General features: G+C 48.9%; 1 protein-coding gene across 1 annotated transcript in view; it reads left to right on the forward strand.

Annotated features, from left to right (window-relative positions):
• The window catches only part of DCHS1 (dachsous cadherin-related 1), a 163,998-nt gene extending 145,115 nt beyond the window's left edge, over positions 1 to 18,883 (forward strand). The window contains exons 16-21 of the mRNA XM_069759610.1: positions 84 to 295; positions 368 to 522; positions 4,857 to 4,987; positions 8,478 to 8,764; positions 9,030 to 9,171; positions 13,162 to 18,883. Coding sequence (XP_069615711.1) covers positions 84 to 295; positions 368 to 522; positions 4,857 to 4,987; positions 8,478 to 8,764; positions 9,030 to 9,171; positions 13,162 to 15,767 — 3,533 coding nt within the window. The 3' untranslated portion in view covers positions 15,768 to 18,883. The remainder of the gene's footprint in view (positions 1 to 83; positions 296 to 367; positions 523 to 4,856; positions 4,988 to 8,477; positions 8,765 to 9,029; positions 9,172 to 13,161) is intronic.
• The last annotated feature ends 851 nt before the right edge of the window (positions 18,884 to 19,734 follow it).

Consider the following 19,734-nt stretch of genomic DNA (forward strand, 5'->3'; position numbering starts at 1 on the left):
CACATAGTAATATCCATAGTGATGACTGCCCGCTCTTTCTCTGCGGTATAAACCCTTCGCACATGTCTTCTGGTTCCCTCTAGGGCAGGTCACAGTGTTGCGGTCGGACCTCCTTGACTTCGAGGTGGCTCCTCGCCATAAGTTGGTGATTCAGGCGGAAACCACGCAGCATTTCGCCTTCACCACAGTCACCATCTCGCTGCAGGACGCCAATGACAATGCTCCGCGCTTCCAGCTTCCCTCCTATACGGCCTATATCCGGGAGGGTCAGGCTGACGGGAGTCGCATTATCCAGGTACCTGGCAGTAACCGTGGCCCCTGGGACCCCCTGTCTCAGGTGCAGATTTCACCATTGCATTTTCTCCAGGTTCTCGCTGAAGATCCTGACCAGGGATTGAATGGGCAGATCACCTACACGTTCCAACAGTTCCAGCCCATGAGGGATCTGTTTCGTATCGATCCTCACACAGGCGTTGTTACTACTGCCGTTATATTAGACCGTGAGATCTGGTCCGAGGCTCGGTGAGTACAGGAGTATATACTCTATTATGTACTCCCTGTATATACACAGCGATCCTAGTAACGGGGGACAATGTCATAGAATGGGACGTTCAATAGGCCCCTTTGGATGTGTATATATGTATACCTGCAGTATACTGTGTGTCAGGAAAACGATATTTGTCAGGACTTTCTTAGTCCCACAAATCCCTGATATCACAGGCCGGGAAGGTCACGAGTACCACCCGCTGTGATCTGTGGAGCGAACAGCTCTCTGCTGCCCCCTATCGTCCGGACAATTACACAATTGGCCGACAATCACCGGAGAAGGCCGCAGCCTGTTCGCACCACTAGGCCGGCTATCAGAAAATTAATGGTGAACATATGGCGTATACACCTCTGTATTCCAACACATGGAGTATCTGTACACACCCCAGTGCAATCACGGCTAACGCTGACAACCCCCAGACTACTCGCCGCCACCACTAATCTGTTTCGGTCAATTAGACACCTTTAACGATAACTTGTGGCTTTGAGGCGTAGTTTACAGAACAGAAGGAACAGAACTATACATTTTATATTTAATCCAAAGGGAGGCAGTGTTTATAAAAAATATACAAAAGATTTTACAAGGGACAAAATAATACAGCATAAACAGTTACCATATTTTTCGGACTATAAGACGCACCGAACCAGAAGACGCACCTAGGTTTTAGAAGAGGAATTAAGAAGAAAAAAAAATGAAAACAAAAAATATGGTCAATTCTGTACTTAATATCCCCTATCCTGGTATATATGGTTTCCTCCTCTCCATTCTGATACACATGTGCTCCTCATCCCTATCCTGGTATGCATGGCCCCTCATCCTTGACCTGGTGCGCATGCCCCCTCATCCCTATCCTGGTATGCAGGGCCCCCATCTTGTCCTAGTATGCATGGCCTGATCCCTATCCTGGCATGCAGGGCCCCATCTCATCCTAGTATGCATGTCCCCATCTCTATCCTGGCATGCAGGGCCCTCATCTCATCCTGGTATGCATGACCCCATCCCTATTCTGGTATGCAGGGCCCCATCTCCTCCTAGTATGCATGGCCCCATCCCTATTCTGGTATGATTGGCCCCCATCCTGGTCCTGATATGCATGGCCCCATCCTTATAATTGGCACCTATGGCACGGATACCACCGGATATGTCAGGGATCCCAACAATATGTCATGGTTCACGGGGAAGATACCTTTATCACTCACACCAATTTGTCACGAACCGGGGTTGTTTGGTTGCCCCTGGTTCCTTCTGAAGGGAATTTATCTATATCCCACTTCCCAGTTCCGGTTTGGAACTTGCAGCTCTCTGGTGCCCCCCTTACACTCAGGTCAATCAGGGTACTGCACCTAGGGTAATTAGTCGCCAGAAGGGCTGCCTGCTATGTACTGGCTAGTGGGCACGCTGCAGCGAGGGCGATATTACTCCCACACAGGCGGAACGATAATTATCAACGCCGCCGGTCGCTGTAAAGACGCCAAATTGCACAGGACAAAGTAGGCTGCCACCAGCTCCGATTTTTAAAGTATTAAGGGGACCGGAGCCAGCCCAAATCAGTAGCGTAATTCACCTCAGAGGACGCGACAGTTTGTTATAGAACAAGGAGAGACAAGCTAATAAATTGTATATTTTACTCCAAAAAAGGTAGGCAGTGTTTACAAAGTATAAATAAAATATTATAAAGATGACAAATCATGTGTACATTACAATTACAAATAAAAGAAGGATTAAAGTTGAAAAAACACATAGCGTTCAGATCATTTCATATCATCATGGCAGGCCGTAGCCTGAGGAGGAGGAGGGGCCACATCTAGATGCATGCCACACATCTGTGTAGCAGCTAGCCCCCGGACACAAAGGCACTGCAAGAATGCTATCTCACTAAGTTATTCCCTAGCCTAAATCCAAACCCATCCCCCTGTGGTGACATCACTTAGAGGCTGAAACCTCCCCTTTACTTATAATATGAAAACAATTTTTACGCATATCTCGCTGTATATGAACCTCGTATAAGAAAGACACGATGATCAGAATGTGCCCTACATCCTGGGGATTCTTTTAAGTGTACACACGGAGCAATTACCTGAACCGCTTGTGGAGAAATCCACGCTTTGCACTCGTTGCGCTTAGCTGCTAGCTCTTTCAGTGAGTGATAGATCTATCGATGGACTTCCGGAATATATAATTCTTATATCCTGAGCCCGGATCTGTGCCACTATATATAACCATAAAAGAACAAAGAATCTCATGGTGGCTACACCAGTGCGTGGACTGCAGTGAATATTCATTTCTCTTTAGCAGCGGGTACAGGAGTTAGCCGCAGCCGCCTACTCCAGCCTCCGGTGACCTGCTGCTCCGCCAATGCTTCTCCCACACCTCCCCACCACAGCCGGAGCCGGTACATCCGGACTATAAGCAGCACCCTCCATTTTCCTCCTCATTTTTGGAAGAAGAAAGTGCGTCTTATAATCCGAAAAATATGGTGCATAAAATAGAAGGGATTAACAGGAAACTTACTACAACGATCGCAGAAACTATTCAGTTTAGCCGAAGGAGAGCGCTTCGATTTGGCCTGTCAATAACTGGGTGCCTACATACATGACATGTAACTCTCTGTATGAACACTGATGATAATTGGGATTGCTCTTTTATCAGATCCTGCGTCCCATCCGCACACCCCTCTATGATGACCTGACAAGGTCCTGGTTGTGGGCTGGACTCAGCTCTTCATAATTTTAGGAAATCCCAATTTATGAAATAACTCCTCACAGAGCAATCACAGAAGATAGAGACTGATGTCATCTTTTCTATCTGGATTTTATCAACGCTTAGGAACCAAAGATGGCTTATCTGCTGGCAGTTATATGGCCCCTATGGATTTGGGGCTTTTTGGTGGGGGTTATAATTAGGAGAAAATATGGGTATTTATGGCCTACTTATCCCAGTGCCGACAATATACGTCTCATAATTATCGGATGGATAGAAATCCCAATATTCCATATTTTCTCCCGGAGCAATACTGTCTGCTCTCTCATTGTACTGCCGTGACCAAATGTCACGAAGTGACTGTCCTAGCGTGACGCGACCCGACAAGAGGTCGGTCACAATACAGCAGAACACACAAGGGTACTCCGGGGACACTTTAACAATGGTGGGCCGTGCGATAGGGAACAGGGAAATGGACACCTCCTGCACTCTCCTAAGGATGTGCCCTGATCTTCCTGATGTCCCTATACAGGTTCTTTCAACCTGTCGCCGAGCAGGATACCTAAGCCCTCACTCGCCCTGCACCTATCCCTGGGTAGGAAATTGGCAGGTGAGAGCACTGGTTCCACCGCTGCACTAATACAACACAGGGAAAGTTACACAACAAAGGGACAAAGAAACAAAAGCACCACACTTAGCTCTGCACCGTACAGCAGAGTAATGCACCAGGTATGAGAATTCAGCTGAAGAACAACTGCACTCAGCAAGCTTCTTTTCCAGCAAGGTTGGTATCCAAAGGACCTGTATAACCAACAGTCAGCTGATGCATCAGGTGACCTTTTGAAGGATGGTGGGAGTGGTCACCAACACCAGCTGACCCAGTAGCACTGCAATGCAATAACACCAGCGGCCACCGGGGGGGAGAAATCTGCATTAACCCCAAATGACCACAAAGGAAAAAAGGTTTTAATCGGAGGGAAACCAGATCTGCCACAGATCCAAACCTGGATGGTGACACCATGGCTATTTGTAAAGGGTGTTATATCTTCTTTGATCCACTTCAGACCCCAATAAGCCTTTTCCTGTCTCTCTGTGTGGACAAGAGACGTCCTCTGCAGTCACCTGGATATAAAGAGGAATCCTCACATTTTAATTAATCTGTTTCACATCTTTGTCACTGCCATTTTACATAAAGGCTCCGTCCATTGTCTCCTCAAGACAGGTGAAAGAAAAAAGGGAGGGGAATATGAGGGACCGTGAGGATTTTTAGTATTTTCTATGACACTGTCGGACTGGGGTGCCAGGGGCCGACCACTAACCAATTCCAGGGCCCCATTTTTCAGCTTAATGCAAATGTGACATTATCAATCTGAAATGTATATAACAATGGACGGGAAGACTGTTACATTGATAAGATTCTGCCTTTATCTAAATATAGTGGATCAAGTATATTGTGCAAAGTGCTGCTCCTATAAGAGGGGGTGGCCATCCCTTGCACATGGGCCCACCGGAGGATTTTCCTGTTCTGTGGGCCAGTCCGAGCCTGTGTATATGTGTGCTTAAATCTTTGGGGGTCTGCTAAGTGTACATTGTCTCTGTTTCTGTCCAGGTTGTTGGTCACAGCGACTGATCGTGGCTCCCCCCCGCTGACTGGATCTGCAACATTAACCCTGGTGGTGATGGATGTAAATGATAACAGTCCGACCATCCCGTTGCAGCTGGAGCTCAGTATCCGGGAGGGTAGGTATACGTACTATATACTTCAGTAACCTGCGGCCTCTACTCAACAAAGTCATCTCTATGATAGTCCTTATCACCCTAAATATACTGAAGCCTCTCCAGAAGGCTAACTCTGTGCGACCACCCCCTTATCTTCATCATATCCCCATTTGACAAGTACCCTTTATAAACATGCCAACTGGGAAACGATTGCCTTGAAGACCTCCCCGTAGAAGGCGAATGACTAGACCACCATTCTGGAAGACGACTGACTAAAAGACTGTCCTTTATAAACCCACCCCTGTTCTAGGAACCTCCGACCCCAGGGCCATTTATGGCCCTCTATGACCTTTTATCAGGCCCTCGAGCAGATTCTCAGGGTCCACATCCACATTCTTGGGCAGGGAGCTGTATTTTGATTGCCAAAAGCTCATTAAAGGGAACCTGTCACCCCCAAAATCGAAGTTGAGCTAAGCCCACCAGCATCAGAGGCTTATCTTCAGCATTGTGTAATGCATTCTGTAATGCTGTAGATAAGCCCCCAATGTATCCTGAAAGATGAGAAAAAGAGGTTAGATTATACTCACCCAGGGGCGGTCTCGGTCTGGTTCTGGTCCGATGGGCGTCGCGGTTCGCTCCGGCGCCTCCCATCTTCATACGATGACGTCCACTTCTTGTCTTCATGCTGCGGCTCCGGCACAGGCGTACTTTATCTCCCTGTTGAGGGCAGAGCACAGTACTGCAGTGCGCAGGTGCCGGAAAAGGTCAGAGAGGCCCAGCACCTACGCACTGCCGTACTTTGCTCTGCCCTCAACAGGACAGATCAGTACGTCTGCGCCGGAGCCGCAGCGTGAAGACAAGAAGAGGACGTCATCGTAAGAAGATGGGAGGCCCCGGACCGCGATGCCCATCGGACCCGGACCACCCCTGGGTGAGTATAATCTAACGTCTCTTTCTCATCTTTCAGGATACATCGGGGGCTAATCTACAGCATTACAGAATGCATTACACAATGCTGAAGATAAGCCCCTGATGCCAATGGCCGAAGCTCACCTTCCATTTTGGGGGTGACATGTTCCCTTTAATTTCTTCTTGCTTTGTTAGCACACACACACAGTGCTCACTAACGTTGAAGGTCATGCAATAAAAGATTATGCCCTGAAACCAGTGCAGAGTCAGGATGGACTTTGTGGGCGGAGATTGTACGGCCCCCGAAGGATGGTATAAATATTCAAATGGCCATTGGCAGAAAAAAAAGATTCCCCACCCCTGCCCTAGAAGATCATCCATAGAAGTCCAATAAGTGAAACACCACCCAAAAGAAAAACACTCCGTACAATCCCACCCATTAGAAAACCACCCACAGGCACGACAGGAATGCTGGAAGACAAGACAGGTGCAGGCAGGTACGGCTGGTATAGAGACTGACAGGGCAGGTACGGCTGGTATAGAGACTGACAGGGCAGGTACGGCTGGTATAGAGACTGACAGGGCAGGTACGGCTTTAGGGAAAGTATCATAGAATCATAGAAAGCTAGAGTTTGAAGGGACCTCCTGGGTCATCTGGTCCAACCGGCTGCTCAATGCAGAATTCACTAAAGCATCTTAGACAGATGTCTGTCCAGCCTCTGTATGAATACTTCCATTGAAGGAGAACTCACCACCTCTCGTGGCCGCCTGTTCCACTCATTGATCACCCTCATGTTTCCATGTGCAGATGAGAATAATGATGATCCCGCTACAATGTGACAGACCCTCAGATAATTGTAGACCGCTATTAAGTCTCCTCTCAGTCTTTTCTGACCATGGAGATTGACATCCTAGATTGAATATTGACGCCCCCGCTCACCATCGTCTAGTCTTAGGAAAACCCAAGGAGCCCTGTGCTCAAAATAGTCACCCCTTCTCGCATTGAAATTTTAAAAAATACAGAAAATCCATAAATATGGATAAAGTATCAAGGTGATATGTGATGAAATGTTGCTGAGTTGGGTTGAGTTATGTGAGGCAGCCTTCGAGCTCTGAAGCCAGTATGGAAGGTGCGCACCTTAACGCTGTGAATCGGCCCAGCACATGCCCGGCTTCTTCCTGTGATCAAACTACATGATAGGATTGACATGAGTGGGGAATCCTGTGCTGCACACTACATCTGATTGGTCGGTGATGGCCATTTTGCCATAATTCGAGACCAGTGTGTAAGTTGTGCATGGCGGTAGTCATGGGCGAGAGGCTGCGTGGTGACTTTGGAGTTAGTGGGTTCTCTCATCCTCTGGCCTGAGGCCCCATAGACCAGGGCTCATCCCACTGAACGCCCACTCTCCTTTTACTGTAGGCATAATACTACTCAGACAAAGCAGGGTGAGCGTAAAACAGTGTGGCAATACTTTATTGAACCACAAAACAGACAATAACACCTAGAACAGTCCTAGCAAAATACCCAAGATGGTGCAAATTACAGATTCTCACCCTTCCGCGGACTAAGAGCATCTGTGACTTCAGAGCTTCCAGTTCCGACTACTCCACTTGTGGCACACACAGAGGGGAGGTAACGACAAGTTTAGGAAGCTGACTGTCTATTGAAGTACAAGGCCAGGTGACGGGAGGGTCACATCGTTGCTTCTCCAAACATCTCAATGCAGCCAGGTGACCGGTGGGTCCCAATCCTGGCTTTCCCAAATGTATCCATGGAGCTCAGGTGATCGGTGGTTCCAAATCTTGACTTCCCTAAATGTATTCATGATCAATGGAGCAGATCTATATTCTTTCAGCCGGAGACATGGTCCCCTAAGCTGGCATCCTGTAGAATGTCCAAACTGTGTTCCTTGTGATGAAGCCTTAATATCCTGGCTGCTAATGTAGAGTGTTTCTGGCTGTGGTTTTGTAAAGAGTCTCTGGGTCTGGGTGAATGTCTTGTTACTGAGCCATATCCACCCTATATAGTTCACTACTGTTGTCCTTCAATCCATCACCCAGAGGTCAAGAGGAAGATATGATGAGATTAACTCACATTGAGTATTTAATCAATTTGCATGGTTTTCCTCCTATGTTTTGCAAGTCAACAAGCCACAGGGTCCCACACAATGTTCAATCAACATATTATCAAACATCTATTGTTCAATTACCCTGTGTCTCTATCCCTCAAAGATAGCAGACAATGAGCTTGCAGCAAACAGCAACTCCAGAGTCACATTTAGGCTTGTACTAACAGTAGTCTGTGTTTATTGACCAACAGTAGAAAGACACTTAGATTCAAAAGTCAGCATAAAGATAATAATGTAAGTCTCCTGGCCTACTGATTTTACGTCTGGATAATTAAGATTAAATGCTGTGTTGTCACAGTCACAAAGTGCTTTGCCTACATTTACCAATAACCAATGAATAGGAGATGGCGCTGTTGTAGCTCTACACCCATCCCGTGTCGCGCAGTGATGACCATGTCTCTCCTGAACGGATCATCGTATACTTTTACTCAGATAAAGGAAAGTCACAATTACCGATCCTCTCATTACAGATGCTCTGATTGGGTCAGAAATCGCTCAGGTGACAGCCAATGACGTGGATTCCGGCCCGCCCCTGTGGTACCTGCTGACCATTGATGGCTCCCCTGGAAGCACATTCAGCATCTTCCGTTATGGTGGACACATATGGCTTACAGAGCCCCTGGACTATGAGGAGCGGGCGTCATACACTCTAACAATACAGACATCTGATGGGAAGCACCAGACCCGGGCAGATGTGAGGCTCAACCTACAGGATGTCAACGATAACGCTCCCGAGTTCAGACAGAGCCTGTACCAGGTAATCCTCCGCCAGTGTGTGGCCCTCCGCGCTAGTATATATCATCTCATGTATCTTCTCACACCCTACAGGATGACATGAAGGACGGCTGTTTGTTGATTTTTTTCTCTCTTGTTTTTTGCTTTGTTCCTTTTTCATAAAAATACGCAAAAAACTAGAAAATTCCTCACCAAAATTAGCAATTTAGTGCGTTAACTCCGGTTTTGTTGAGAAGCTTCACTTTGCTTGTAAAGACTTTAGTAATGGATTATTTTCTTGCCGTCAGGTCACTGTCATGGAGCACACTCAGGCATGGACCCCGCTGGTCACTATTTCTGCCACCGATCGAGACTCTGGGGAGATGGGCAGAGTCATATACAAGGTCTTGTCATCTGATACTGGCTCCTTTCACATCGATCCCAATAATGGTAAGTCTGGGTATTAACTCCCCGACTTGTGGTGTTAGGTGACCACTGATCGGTGCCATGTTTGCCAATACTAGCCTGATGACCCACGCCGACACGCTGAGCACAGCACGGTCAGATCAGTGGCTGATCTCTCTGTGCACATGGACTCAGCAGCACTTTCCCAATAATTGTGCAGTGTAATTCCAGCTAAATATTACTGACTCCCTCATCCCTAACCGCAGTCATATGCAAGCAGTCTCCTGACAAGGGAAGTACTCCCATGTCAGACTTCAGTTATAGGTGAACGCGGTGGACTAGTGTCTTCTTTCGACCCTGAAAACTATGAATGTTTATATGTGCACATGATAGAAGCATCTTTCTTCCTGACAAAGCAAGTGGCCAAAATGCAATAAATTGACTTACTTTGATGCTAGAGGCAATGGGTGGTCACCAGATAGTAGTGATGGAGGTGACGGGCGGTCACCAGATACTGATGATGGAGGTGACGGGCGGTCACCAGATAGTAGTGATGGAGGTGACGGGCGGTCACCAGATAGTAGTGATGGAGGTGACGGGTGGTCACCAGATAGTAGTGATGGAGGTGACGGGCGGTCACCAGATAGTAGTGATGGAGGTGACGGGCGGTCACTATATACTGATGATGGAGGGGACGGGCGGTCACCAGATACTGATGATGGAGGAGACGGGCGGTCACCAGATACTGATGATGGAGGTGACGGGCGGTCACCAGATACTGATGATGGAGGAGACGGGCGGTCACCAGATACTGATGATGGAGGTGACGGGCGGTCACCAGATAGTAGTGATGGAGGTGACGGGTGGTCACCAGATACTGATGATGGAGGTGACGGGCGGTCACCAGATACTGATGATGGAGGAGACGGGCGGTCACCAGATACTGATGATGGAGGTGACGGGCGGTCACCAGATAGTAGTGATGGAGGTGACGGGTGGTCACCAGATACTGATGATGGAGGGGACGGGTGGTCACCAGATACTGATGATGGAGGAGACGGGCGGTCACCAGATACTGATGATGGAGGTGACGGGCGGTCACCAGATAGTAGTGATGGAGGTGACGGGTGGTCACCAGATACTGATGATGGAGGTGACGGGCGGTCACCAGATACTGATGATGGAGGTGACGGGCGGTCACCAGATAGTAGTGATGGAGGTGACGGGTGGTCACCAGATAGTAGTGATGGAGGTGACGGGCGGTCACCAGATAGTAGTGATGGAGGTGACGGGCGGTCACCAGATAGTAGTGATGGAGGTGACGGGCGGTCACCAGATAGTAGTGATGGAGGTGACGGGCGGTCACCAGATACTGATGATGGAGGAGACGGGCGGTCACCAGATACTGATGATGGAGGAGACGGGCGGTCATCAGATACTGATGATGGAGGTGATGGGCGGTCACCAGATAGTAGTGATGGAGGTGACGGGTGGTCATCAGATACTGATGATGGAGGAGACAGGCGGTCACCAGATACTGATGATGGAGGTGATGGGCGGTCACCAGATACTGATGATGGAGGAGACGGGCGGTCATCAGATACTGATGATGGAGGAGACAGGCGGTCACCAGATACTGATGATGGAGGTGATGGGCGGTCACCAGATAGTAGTGATGGAGGTGACGGGTGGTCATCAGATACTGATGATGGAGGTGACGGGCGGTCACCAGATACTGATGATGGAGGGGGCGGGCGGTCACCAGATACTGATGATGGAGGTGACGAGCGGTCACCAGATACTGATGATGGAGGTGACGGGCGGTCACCAGATACTGATGATGGAGGTGACAGGCGGTCACCAGATACTGATGATGGAGGTGACGGGCGGTCACCAGATACTGATGATGGAGGTGACGGGTGGTCATCAGATACTGATGATGGAGGAGACAGGCGGTCACCAGATACTGATGATAGAGGTGACGGGCGGTCACCAGATACTGATGATGGAGGTGACGGGCGGTCATCAGATACTGATGATGGAGGAGACAGGCGGTCACCAGATACTGATGATAGAGGTGACGGGCGGTCACCAGATAGTAGTGATGGAGGTGACGGGCGGTCACCAGATACTGATGATGGAGGTGACGGGCGGTCACCAGATACTGATGATGGAGGAGACGGGCGGTCACCAGATACTGATGATGGAGGAGACGGGCGGTCACCAGATACTGATGATGGAGGTGATGGGAGGTCACCAGATACTGATGATGGAGGAGACGGGCGGTCACCAGATACTGATGATGGAGGTGACGGGCGGTCACCAGATACTGATGATGGAGGAGACGGGCGGTCACCAGATACTGATGATGGAGGAGACGGGCGGTCACCAGATACTGATGATGGAGGAGACGGGCGGTCACCAGATAGTAGTGATGGAGGTGACGGGCGGTCACCAAATAGTAGTGATGGAGGTGACGGGCGGTCACCAGATACTGATGATGGAGGTGACGGGCGGTCACCAGATACTGATGATGGAGGTGACGGGCGGTCACCAGATAGTAGTGATGGAGGTGACGGGCGGTCACCAGATACTGATGATGGAGGAGACGGGCGGTCACCAGATACTGATGATGGAGGAGACGGGCGGTCACCAGATACTGATGATGGAGGTGATGGTGGTCACCAGATACTGATGATGGAGGTGATGGGTGGTCACCAGATACTGATGATGGAGGTGATGGTGGTCACTAGATACTGATGATGGAGGTGATGGGAGGTCACCAGATACTGATGATGGAGGTGATGGGCGGTCACCAGATACTGATGATGGAGGTGACGGGCGGTCACCAGATAGTAGTGATGGAGGTGACGGGCGGTCACCAGATACTGATGATGGAGGAGACGGGCGGTCACCAGATACTGATGATGGAGGAGACGGGCGGTCACCAGATACTGATGATGGAGGTGATGGTGGTCACCAGATACTGATGATGGAGGTGATGGGTGGTCACCAGATACTGATGATGGAGGTGATGGTGGTCACTAGATACTGATGATGGAGGTGATGGGAGGTCACCAGATACTGATGATGGAGGTGATGGGCGGTCACCAGATACTGATGATGGAGGTGATGAGTGGTCACCAGATACTGATGATGGAGGTGACGGGCGGTCACCAGATACTGATGATGGAGGTGACGGGCGGTCACCAGATACTGATGATAGAGGTGACGGGTGGTCACCAGATACTGATGATGGAGGAGACGGGCGGTCACCAGATACTGATGATGGAGGAGACGGACGGTCACCAGATACTGATGATAGAGGTGACGGGTGGTCACCAGATACTGATGATGGAGGAGACGGGCGGTCACCAGATACTGATGATGGAGGAGACGGACGGTCACCAGATACTGATGATAGAGGTGATGGGCGATCACCAGATACTGATGATGGAGGAGACGGGCAGTCACCAGATACTGATGATGGAGGCGACGGGCGGTCACCAGATACTGATGATAGAGGTGACGGGCGGTCACCAGATACTGATGATGGAGGAGACGAGCGGTCACCAGATACTGATGATGGAGGTGACGGGCGATCACCAGATACTGATGATGGAGGTGATGGGTGGTCACCAGATACTGATGATGGAGGTGATGGGTGGTCATCAGATACTGATGGGATTTCCAGTTCTCTTTTCTTCAATGATTCAAGATTAGGGGACACTTACTTTTTCAGAAGAAAATACATGGCAGATATGCGTAATAACTTGCTGTGCAGTAGACTTGTTCTTGGTCACTTCCATCCCTTCATGTACAGTGTGACTCAGGAGTAGATCTGACTATGAACTCATAGGTTACATGGGCTATCACTGGGGTGTACTTATTTACATGACTGCACCAGGCAGGGATTTTGGTGGGCAGAAGACTGCTCACTTTCCTGCTACACAAAGCTTACCTCAAAGATTACCCATCATCTTCTGGTTTAGGTTTTTGGTCAGGTCAGTAACTCTTCTTTATTTTTCTTTTCAGGGACCCTCTTCACAATTGAGCCGATGGAACTGGACACATCGTGGCCTGTGGTGGATGTGCTTGTCGAAGCTCGAGATAAAGGATCTCCAAGTCTGGCTTCTCTTGTCACAGTGCAGATCCTAGTTCTGGATGTTAATGACCACGTGCCGACGTTCCCACAGGCACAGTACATGGCTGCCATACCCGAGGACCTGTCACTCGGTAGCACCGTCTTGATTTTAGAGGCCACGGATGCTGACTTGACCCCAGAGAATTCAGTCCTGGATTACACCATTCTGAGCGGGAATGTCGGTAATGTGTTCCAGGTACAGAGTGGACTGCGCTTCTGGAATGGACAATTTCAGCAGATTGGTTCTATCATCTTAACGGATCCTCTCGATTTTGAGAGCACTCACTCCTATAATCTTACCCTGGGGGCATCGGATAGAGGCGTTCCTCAAAGAAGTCACTCGGTCCATGTACTCATCACTGTCCTGGATGTCAATGATAACCCTCCAGTATTTCCACGGCCAAACTACAACGTACTTCTTAGCGAGGCTGCGCCGGTCGGCTCTGAGGTCCTGCGGGTATTGGCGCAAGATTCCGACTCTGGGCACAATGGCATGGTGCATTACAGGATCACGTCTGGGGATGATAGTCGGCTCTTTCAGATTAATGAGGCAACCGGCGGCATTAGGCTGGTGCGTCAGCTGGACAGGGAACGGCAGGCTGTGCATACCTTGGTAGTCCTAGCTTTTGATGGCAACAGCGGCCTGGTAAATTTCGCACTCGCTCCTGTGACTGTGGAAGTTCGGGACATCAATGACAACAAGCCTTACTTTCCAGTACAGATTTTGACCACAAGTATCAGGGAAAACAAACCAGCAAACACCTTACTTACCATTATTCACGCCATTGACCTGGACACGGGAATGTTTGGCCAGTTGCTGTATACAGTAGTGGAGCTTCCTGCCATGGAGCCAGGACTTATTACTGGGAGAGATGTCTTTTCTGTAAATAGGACTTCTGGAGAACTTCTGTCCAGGCAGAGCTTTGATTACGAGCGCAGCAAAACTTTCAGTATGGTGATAAAAGCCACAGATGCAGGAAATTTTTCTGCAACAGTTACTGTTCAAGTTCTTGTGATGGGGGAAGATGAGTACGACCCTGTATTTGTCACCCCATACTTCAGTTTTGAGGTGCCAGAAGGAGCTAACAAAGGACAGATTATCGGGCTGGTCCAGGCCACAGATGAGGATGAAGGGGCTGATGGTGTGGTCCTTTATTCCTTCTCTAAACCATCACCCTACTTTGGCATTAATGAAACAACGGGTCAGGTGTATTTGAAGGTGGATGGTCAGAGACATCGCTCTGGACGCTCAAAGAGAGAGACAAGGGAAATGACTCTGGAGGTCCATGCCCACAGCCCTCTACCATCCTCACGCGTGGCCATGGCTCAGCTGACAGTGGACATTACACACACATCTTTTGGTTTGGCTCCAGACCTGAATTTATTACTCATAGTATCTGTAGCTTCATCATTGGCAGTCGTTGTGGTTTTAGCTGCAGTTGCAATTATTCTGGTGGTCTGCAGGTCCCGGGGAATGCAGAAAAAAAGCGAAGAAGCTGACGCCCAACTGGACAATTTGCAAAGCAGCACTCTGCAAAGGATGGGTCATGATAAATCTGGACTTGGTAGTGGAGATCGAATTTATCACCAAACTCTTCCAGGTTATTCTATGGACTCTTCTGCAGTGGATGGACCTTACACTAGAGGAGGCTCTCTAGATCCCTCACATTCCAGCGGCCGAGGCTCCGCTGAAGCTGCAGAAGACGATGAGATCCGTATGATCAATGAATATCCACGAGTGGCAAGCATTACATCTTCCATGCAGGAGCACATCTCTGCTCGTGGTCCAGATTCTGGGATACAACAAGATGCTGATCAGCTATCTGATATCTCGTGTGACCCCTCTATGGACAGTGGACAATGGTTCAAGAACAAGAAGGGTTCTGGCCAGGCGACACTCTATCGAGATGATAGCGGGGGAGGAGGTGCTTTTATGGGGGTGGGATGTAGGTTAAATATGTCACACCCAAAGGACTATTCTTTCCCTGAAGATGGCAAACCATCTGTAGAAGGATCATTGACAGCCATTGTTGCTAGCGATGAGGAATTACGTGGCAGCTACAACTGGGATTATTTGCTGAACTGGTGTCCCCAATTTCAGCCACTGGCCAGTGTGTTCATGGAGATTGCTCGGCTCAAGGATGAGTCAGCATTAAGAAAACCCTTCCAGCCTAAACCAAAAGCAATTCCTCAACCTCGTATCGATCCACCTCCTCTCATCACGTCTGTAGCTCATCCTGGTGCTAAAACCGTGCCTCCGAAGCCTGCGGTGGCCAGAACCTTCCCTAACTTCTCATCCCTACGTCGCTCCCCTATAACTCATGATGCTTCTCTTTCCTCTTCCATTATACCCCCCAGCTTCTCCCCATCTTTGTCTCCTCTCGCAGCACGCTCACCTGTCGTCTCCCCATTTGGGATCTCCCAGGGCCCATCTGCCTCAGTCCTCAGTACAGAACATACTTTAGATCCTTCTAGTGATGGGGAGCTAAGAATTTAAAAAGATCAGTGACCTTGGATGATACTGTTACATGGGAAGAAGAAAAGTCTGAACTGGTGAAAAAGTTTCTTATGATAAGAGACTGAAAGTTTAACAACCATAATGACGGCAGAGTATGAAGCCAATAATGCAAAGAAGGATTCGGACAGACCCATCTTAGTTATTTCTGAGGCCAAGTTTATGAGATTCTTTTGAGGTTCCCTCTGTTGACCAGGGGAAGGCAGCTTCATGTCTCTGCAGCGTGGGACAATACGCTTCATAAGAAAGACTTTAAATGTCCATGCTCCTCAGCTATAATGCTGACCATCATGCAGTCCTGCCCTAGAATGGCAGCTAATATTGTTTTTCAGGATTTTTTTTTACATATCAGGCGGGACCTGCTAACCAGCAGCTGTATCCAATCTGCAAGATCTGTGACATATCCCGGCTTCACAACAAGATCACCAGAATTTCATGTATAATCAAGGTCATATCTGCTCAACCATGACTCTGGACCAGATATGGGACATAGGACAGGACTCTGACTGGAAATAATACCTAGGACAGAACTCAATTCTCAACATAGATAAAACCTAGTACAAGACTGTGGACCAGATATGGAACCTAGAACAGGTCTCTGGACCTCATACATGACCTAGAACAGATCTCTGGACTGAGATAAGACCTAGGCCAAGACTCTTGACCAGATATTAGACCTAGGACATGGCTCTGGACCACATTTGTGACCTAGGACAGGACTCTGGCTGGAGATAACACCTAGGACAGAACTCAACTCTCAACTGAGATAAGATCTAGTACAAGACTGTGGACCAGATATGGGACCTAGGACAGGTCTCTAGACCTCATTAATGACATAGCACAGGACTCTGGACTGAGATAAGACCGAGGACAGGACTCTTGACCTAGGGCAAAATTCTACACCAGATATGAGACCTAGGAGAGGACTCTGGACAGAGACAAAATCTAGGACAAGACTGTGAACCAGATATGAGACCTAGAACAAAAGATGAGATAAGGAAAGTTTGCTTCCATGAAAAGTGTAGTGAATAGATTGATGAAAAGGTAGATGAAGTATACTGCAAGTTTAATGAATGTGACATGAGCACTTCGAAGGCTTATGTGGTGGAGACTGCAGATTTTAAATGGGATAGGTTATCTATACAGGAGGTGTGATGTTCGGGGTCGTAGTCTACGATGATGGGGATGGTATTCTATACAGTTATCTTATGCGCATTACGTCAGCTCTTCTCTGGACTAAATCTGACTTCAGACTGACAAGGCTTAAATCTCAGGAGGCAAGTATAAAATGCATCTACTAATCTGCTCCTGGCACCGACGCGTGCATTTAATTTTCTATTGATATTTACAGAAGTTTTAAAGCCGGACAACAAAACCGTAAAAGGCTCCGAAAGTGTCAAATATTCTCTACTTATCTGTGTGAGATCAATTGGTAACGCAGCCCACAACATGTAGACCGCCGGACGTGACCATACTACAGTTATATTATACACAGAACTACAATCCCCAACATGACCCCACCACTGGACGTGACTGTAATAATCTGTACTCAATGCACTACAACCCCCAGCTTAACACGAGCACTACACCTGCTCTATAGCAGCAGCACACATCCTGTTTTAGACTCTTCGCAGATGTTGAAGTCTTCTAGGTTTGAGCCACCTCTTGCTTTTTCCTTCCATTGTATTGTCTCTCTGGTCTACAGTGATGGACACCTGGTCATGGAGACCTCCAGAACTCAGAAGCTCTGATATGTTATATGGGGACGGATAGATGACGATAGGCCTAACATATGGGACCCCGAGAGATGAGCCTACACACAAAGCCTTATGTCCGCTCCCAGTGACTTCTGACCTTGCACTGTTGCTTGTCTCGCACCCTCCATCAACATGGAGATAGAGATAGACTTGGTGATATTTCAGGATGGCAGCCAGGATCTGCAGCTGGAAGGTCCAGTGCTCGTGCTTTTCTCTCACTATGCAATGACATGGAGGTTCCTGTGGTGCTGTCAATAGTCCTATATAATAGTCCTGCTTCTTCAGGCTGAAGAGGGCTCATCCCAGACTAAGCAATAACTCCATGGATGAGTCGTCCAGTGCTATATGCTCATGGCTATGATGTCGGGGTTGTGCCAGTCCCTGTCATTGCATGTACGGTACTAATGCCACTGTGTGAGGTGCTGAGGTTACACGTGGAGCTGCCATTGTCCTGTGTGTCTTGTATGTCCGACATCTTCACCCCGGTCATTAGCCGTGACCCTCCTCATGCTCCAATCTGCAGTCAGCTTTTCTTTCTTCTTCCTCTCACCATGTGACGTTGAGGGACCTTCTCTCATATCACAGACCTGCCTCATGACTGCTCCATCCTGTGGCATGGCCACCATGGAAATACCATAAGGCTGACTCTCCCCCACAATGCGCCTGTGTCCTTGTGCCCGGATGGCTGCAGACTGCACGCCATTATGAAGACGCTGCTTGTTAGTAGATGATGAGATTCATAAGCTACCTGTAACTTATATCCCCGCACCAGGTCATTATAAGTCTGACCCTTCGCAGCGCTGTCACTATTAGTCCACCAGGTCAGTATTATCCCTCACTGCCCCGGATGAAGGTACTACTATGTGTACAACTGGGGGAAAGACGACGACGAGGGTCTGTGGCGAGCGGTTCGTTCTTCCATGTTGTATCCTGAATTAGAGGCTAGCCATACCCTCAGTCCTAGTCTTTACATGGGAGCGCTGGGATTTCCGAGCCTCAGCTTCGGCCACCTGAGGACATCACTTGTCAGTATTACCACGGGATCTCTGCTCTTCTCCCACCAGTCCGGGCTCCATTACTTGCACATTTCCGTCAACAGACATGTCTATGTGTATCTCAGAAACGTATTTATTATACTCCAGAAACCAGCGGTCGCTTCGTGTGTATGTAAGAAGACTATGGGGGGGATTCTTGTATTACAGGGTGGACACTGGGCACAGGGGATTCTGCTATGTACCCAACCTCCCCCGTGTTACCGCTTCACAAGTGCCAACTTTTATACAAAACTCCTTTTTAACAAGTGGAAATCTCTTTGTAATAAATAAATGAGAATTGACAATGGCCGAGCCTCATTGTGGTGGTTTGTCCAGAATCCGTCATGGCGGCAATGAGTGCGATCCAGAATACAAGATGTCGTCAGACCAGAGGCTGAACTGCGGGGGGATGAGTACAGGATGTCTGGATATGAGACGGACCCCACTCCATCACAAGACCACCATAACTGCGGGGGAATGAGTACATGATGTCGATATGAGACGGACCCCACTCCATCACAAGGCCACCATACTCCATCACAAGACCACCATAACTGCGGGGGGATGAGTACATGATGTCGATATGAGACGGACCCCACTCCATCACAGGACCACCACAACTGCAGGAAACCCAACACACAAAACACATTATTCTGATTGTCAAAATGGCCACAGCTTTATTTAAATCACCAGGACAGACAGCGATAAAGGGGCGGCACCAGGACAGACAGCCATAAAGGGGCAGCATCAGGACAGACAGCCATAAAGGGGCTGAACCAGGACAGACAGCCATAAAGGGGCTGAACCAGGACAGACAGCCATAAAGGGGCGGCACCAGGACAGACAGCCATAAAGGGGCGGCACCAGGACAGACAGCCATAAAGGGGCGGCACTAGGACAGAGCCATAAAGGGGTGGCACCAGGACAAACGGCCATAAAGGGGAGGCACCAGGACAGACAGCCATAAAGGGGCGGCACTAGGACAGAGCCATAAAGGGGTGGCACCAGGACAGACAGCCATAAAGGGGCGGCACCAGGACAGACAGCCATAAAGGGGCGGCACTAGGACAGAGCCATAAAGGGGTGGCACCAGGACAGACAGCCATAAAGGGGAGGCACCAGGACAGAGCCATAAAGGGGCGGCATCAGGACAGAGAG

Source organism: Ranitomeya imitator, chromosome 3 (assembly GCF_032444005.1).
Source record: "Ranitomeya imitator isolate aRanImi1 chromosome 3, aRanImi1.pri, whole genome shotgun sequence".
NCBI classification, from domain to species: domain Eukaryota; kingdom Metazoa; phylum Chordata; class Amphibia; order Anura; family Dendrobatidae; genus Ranitomeya; species Ranitomeya imitator.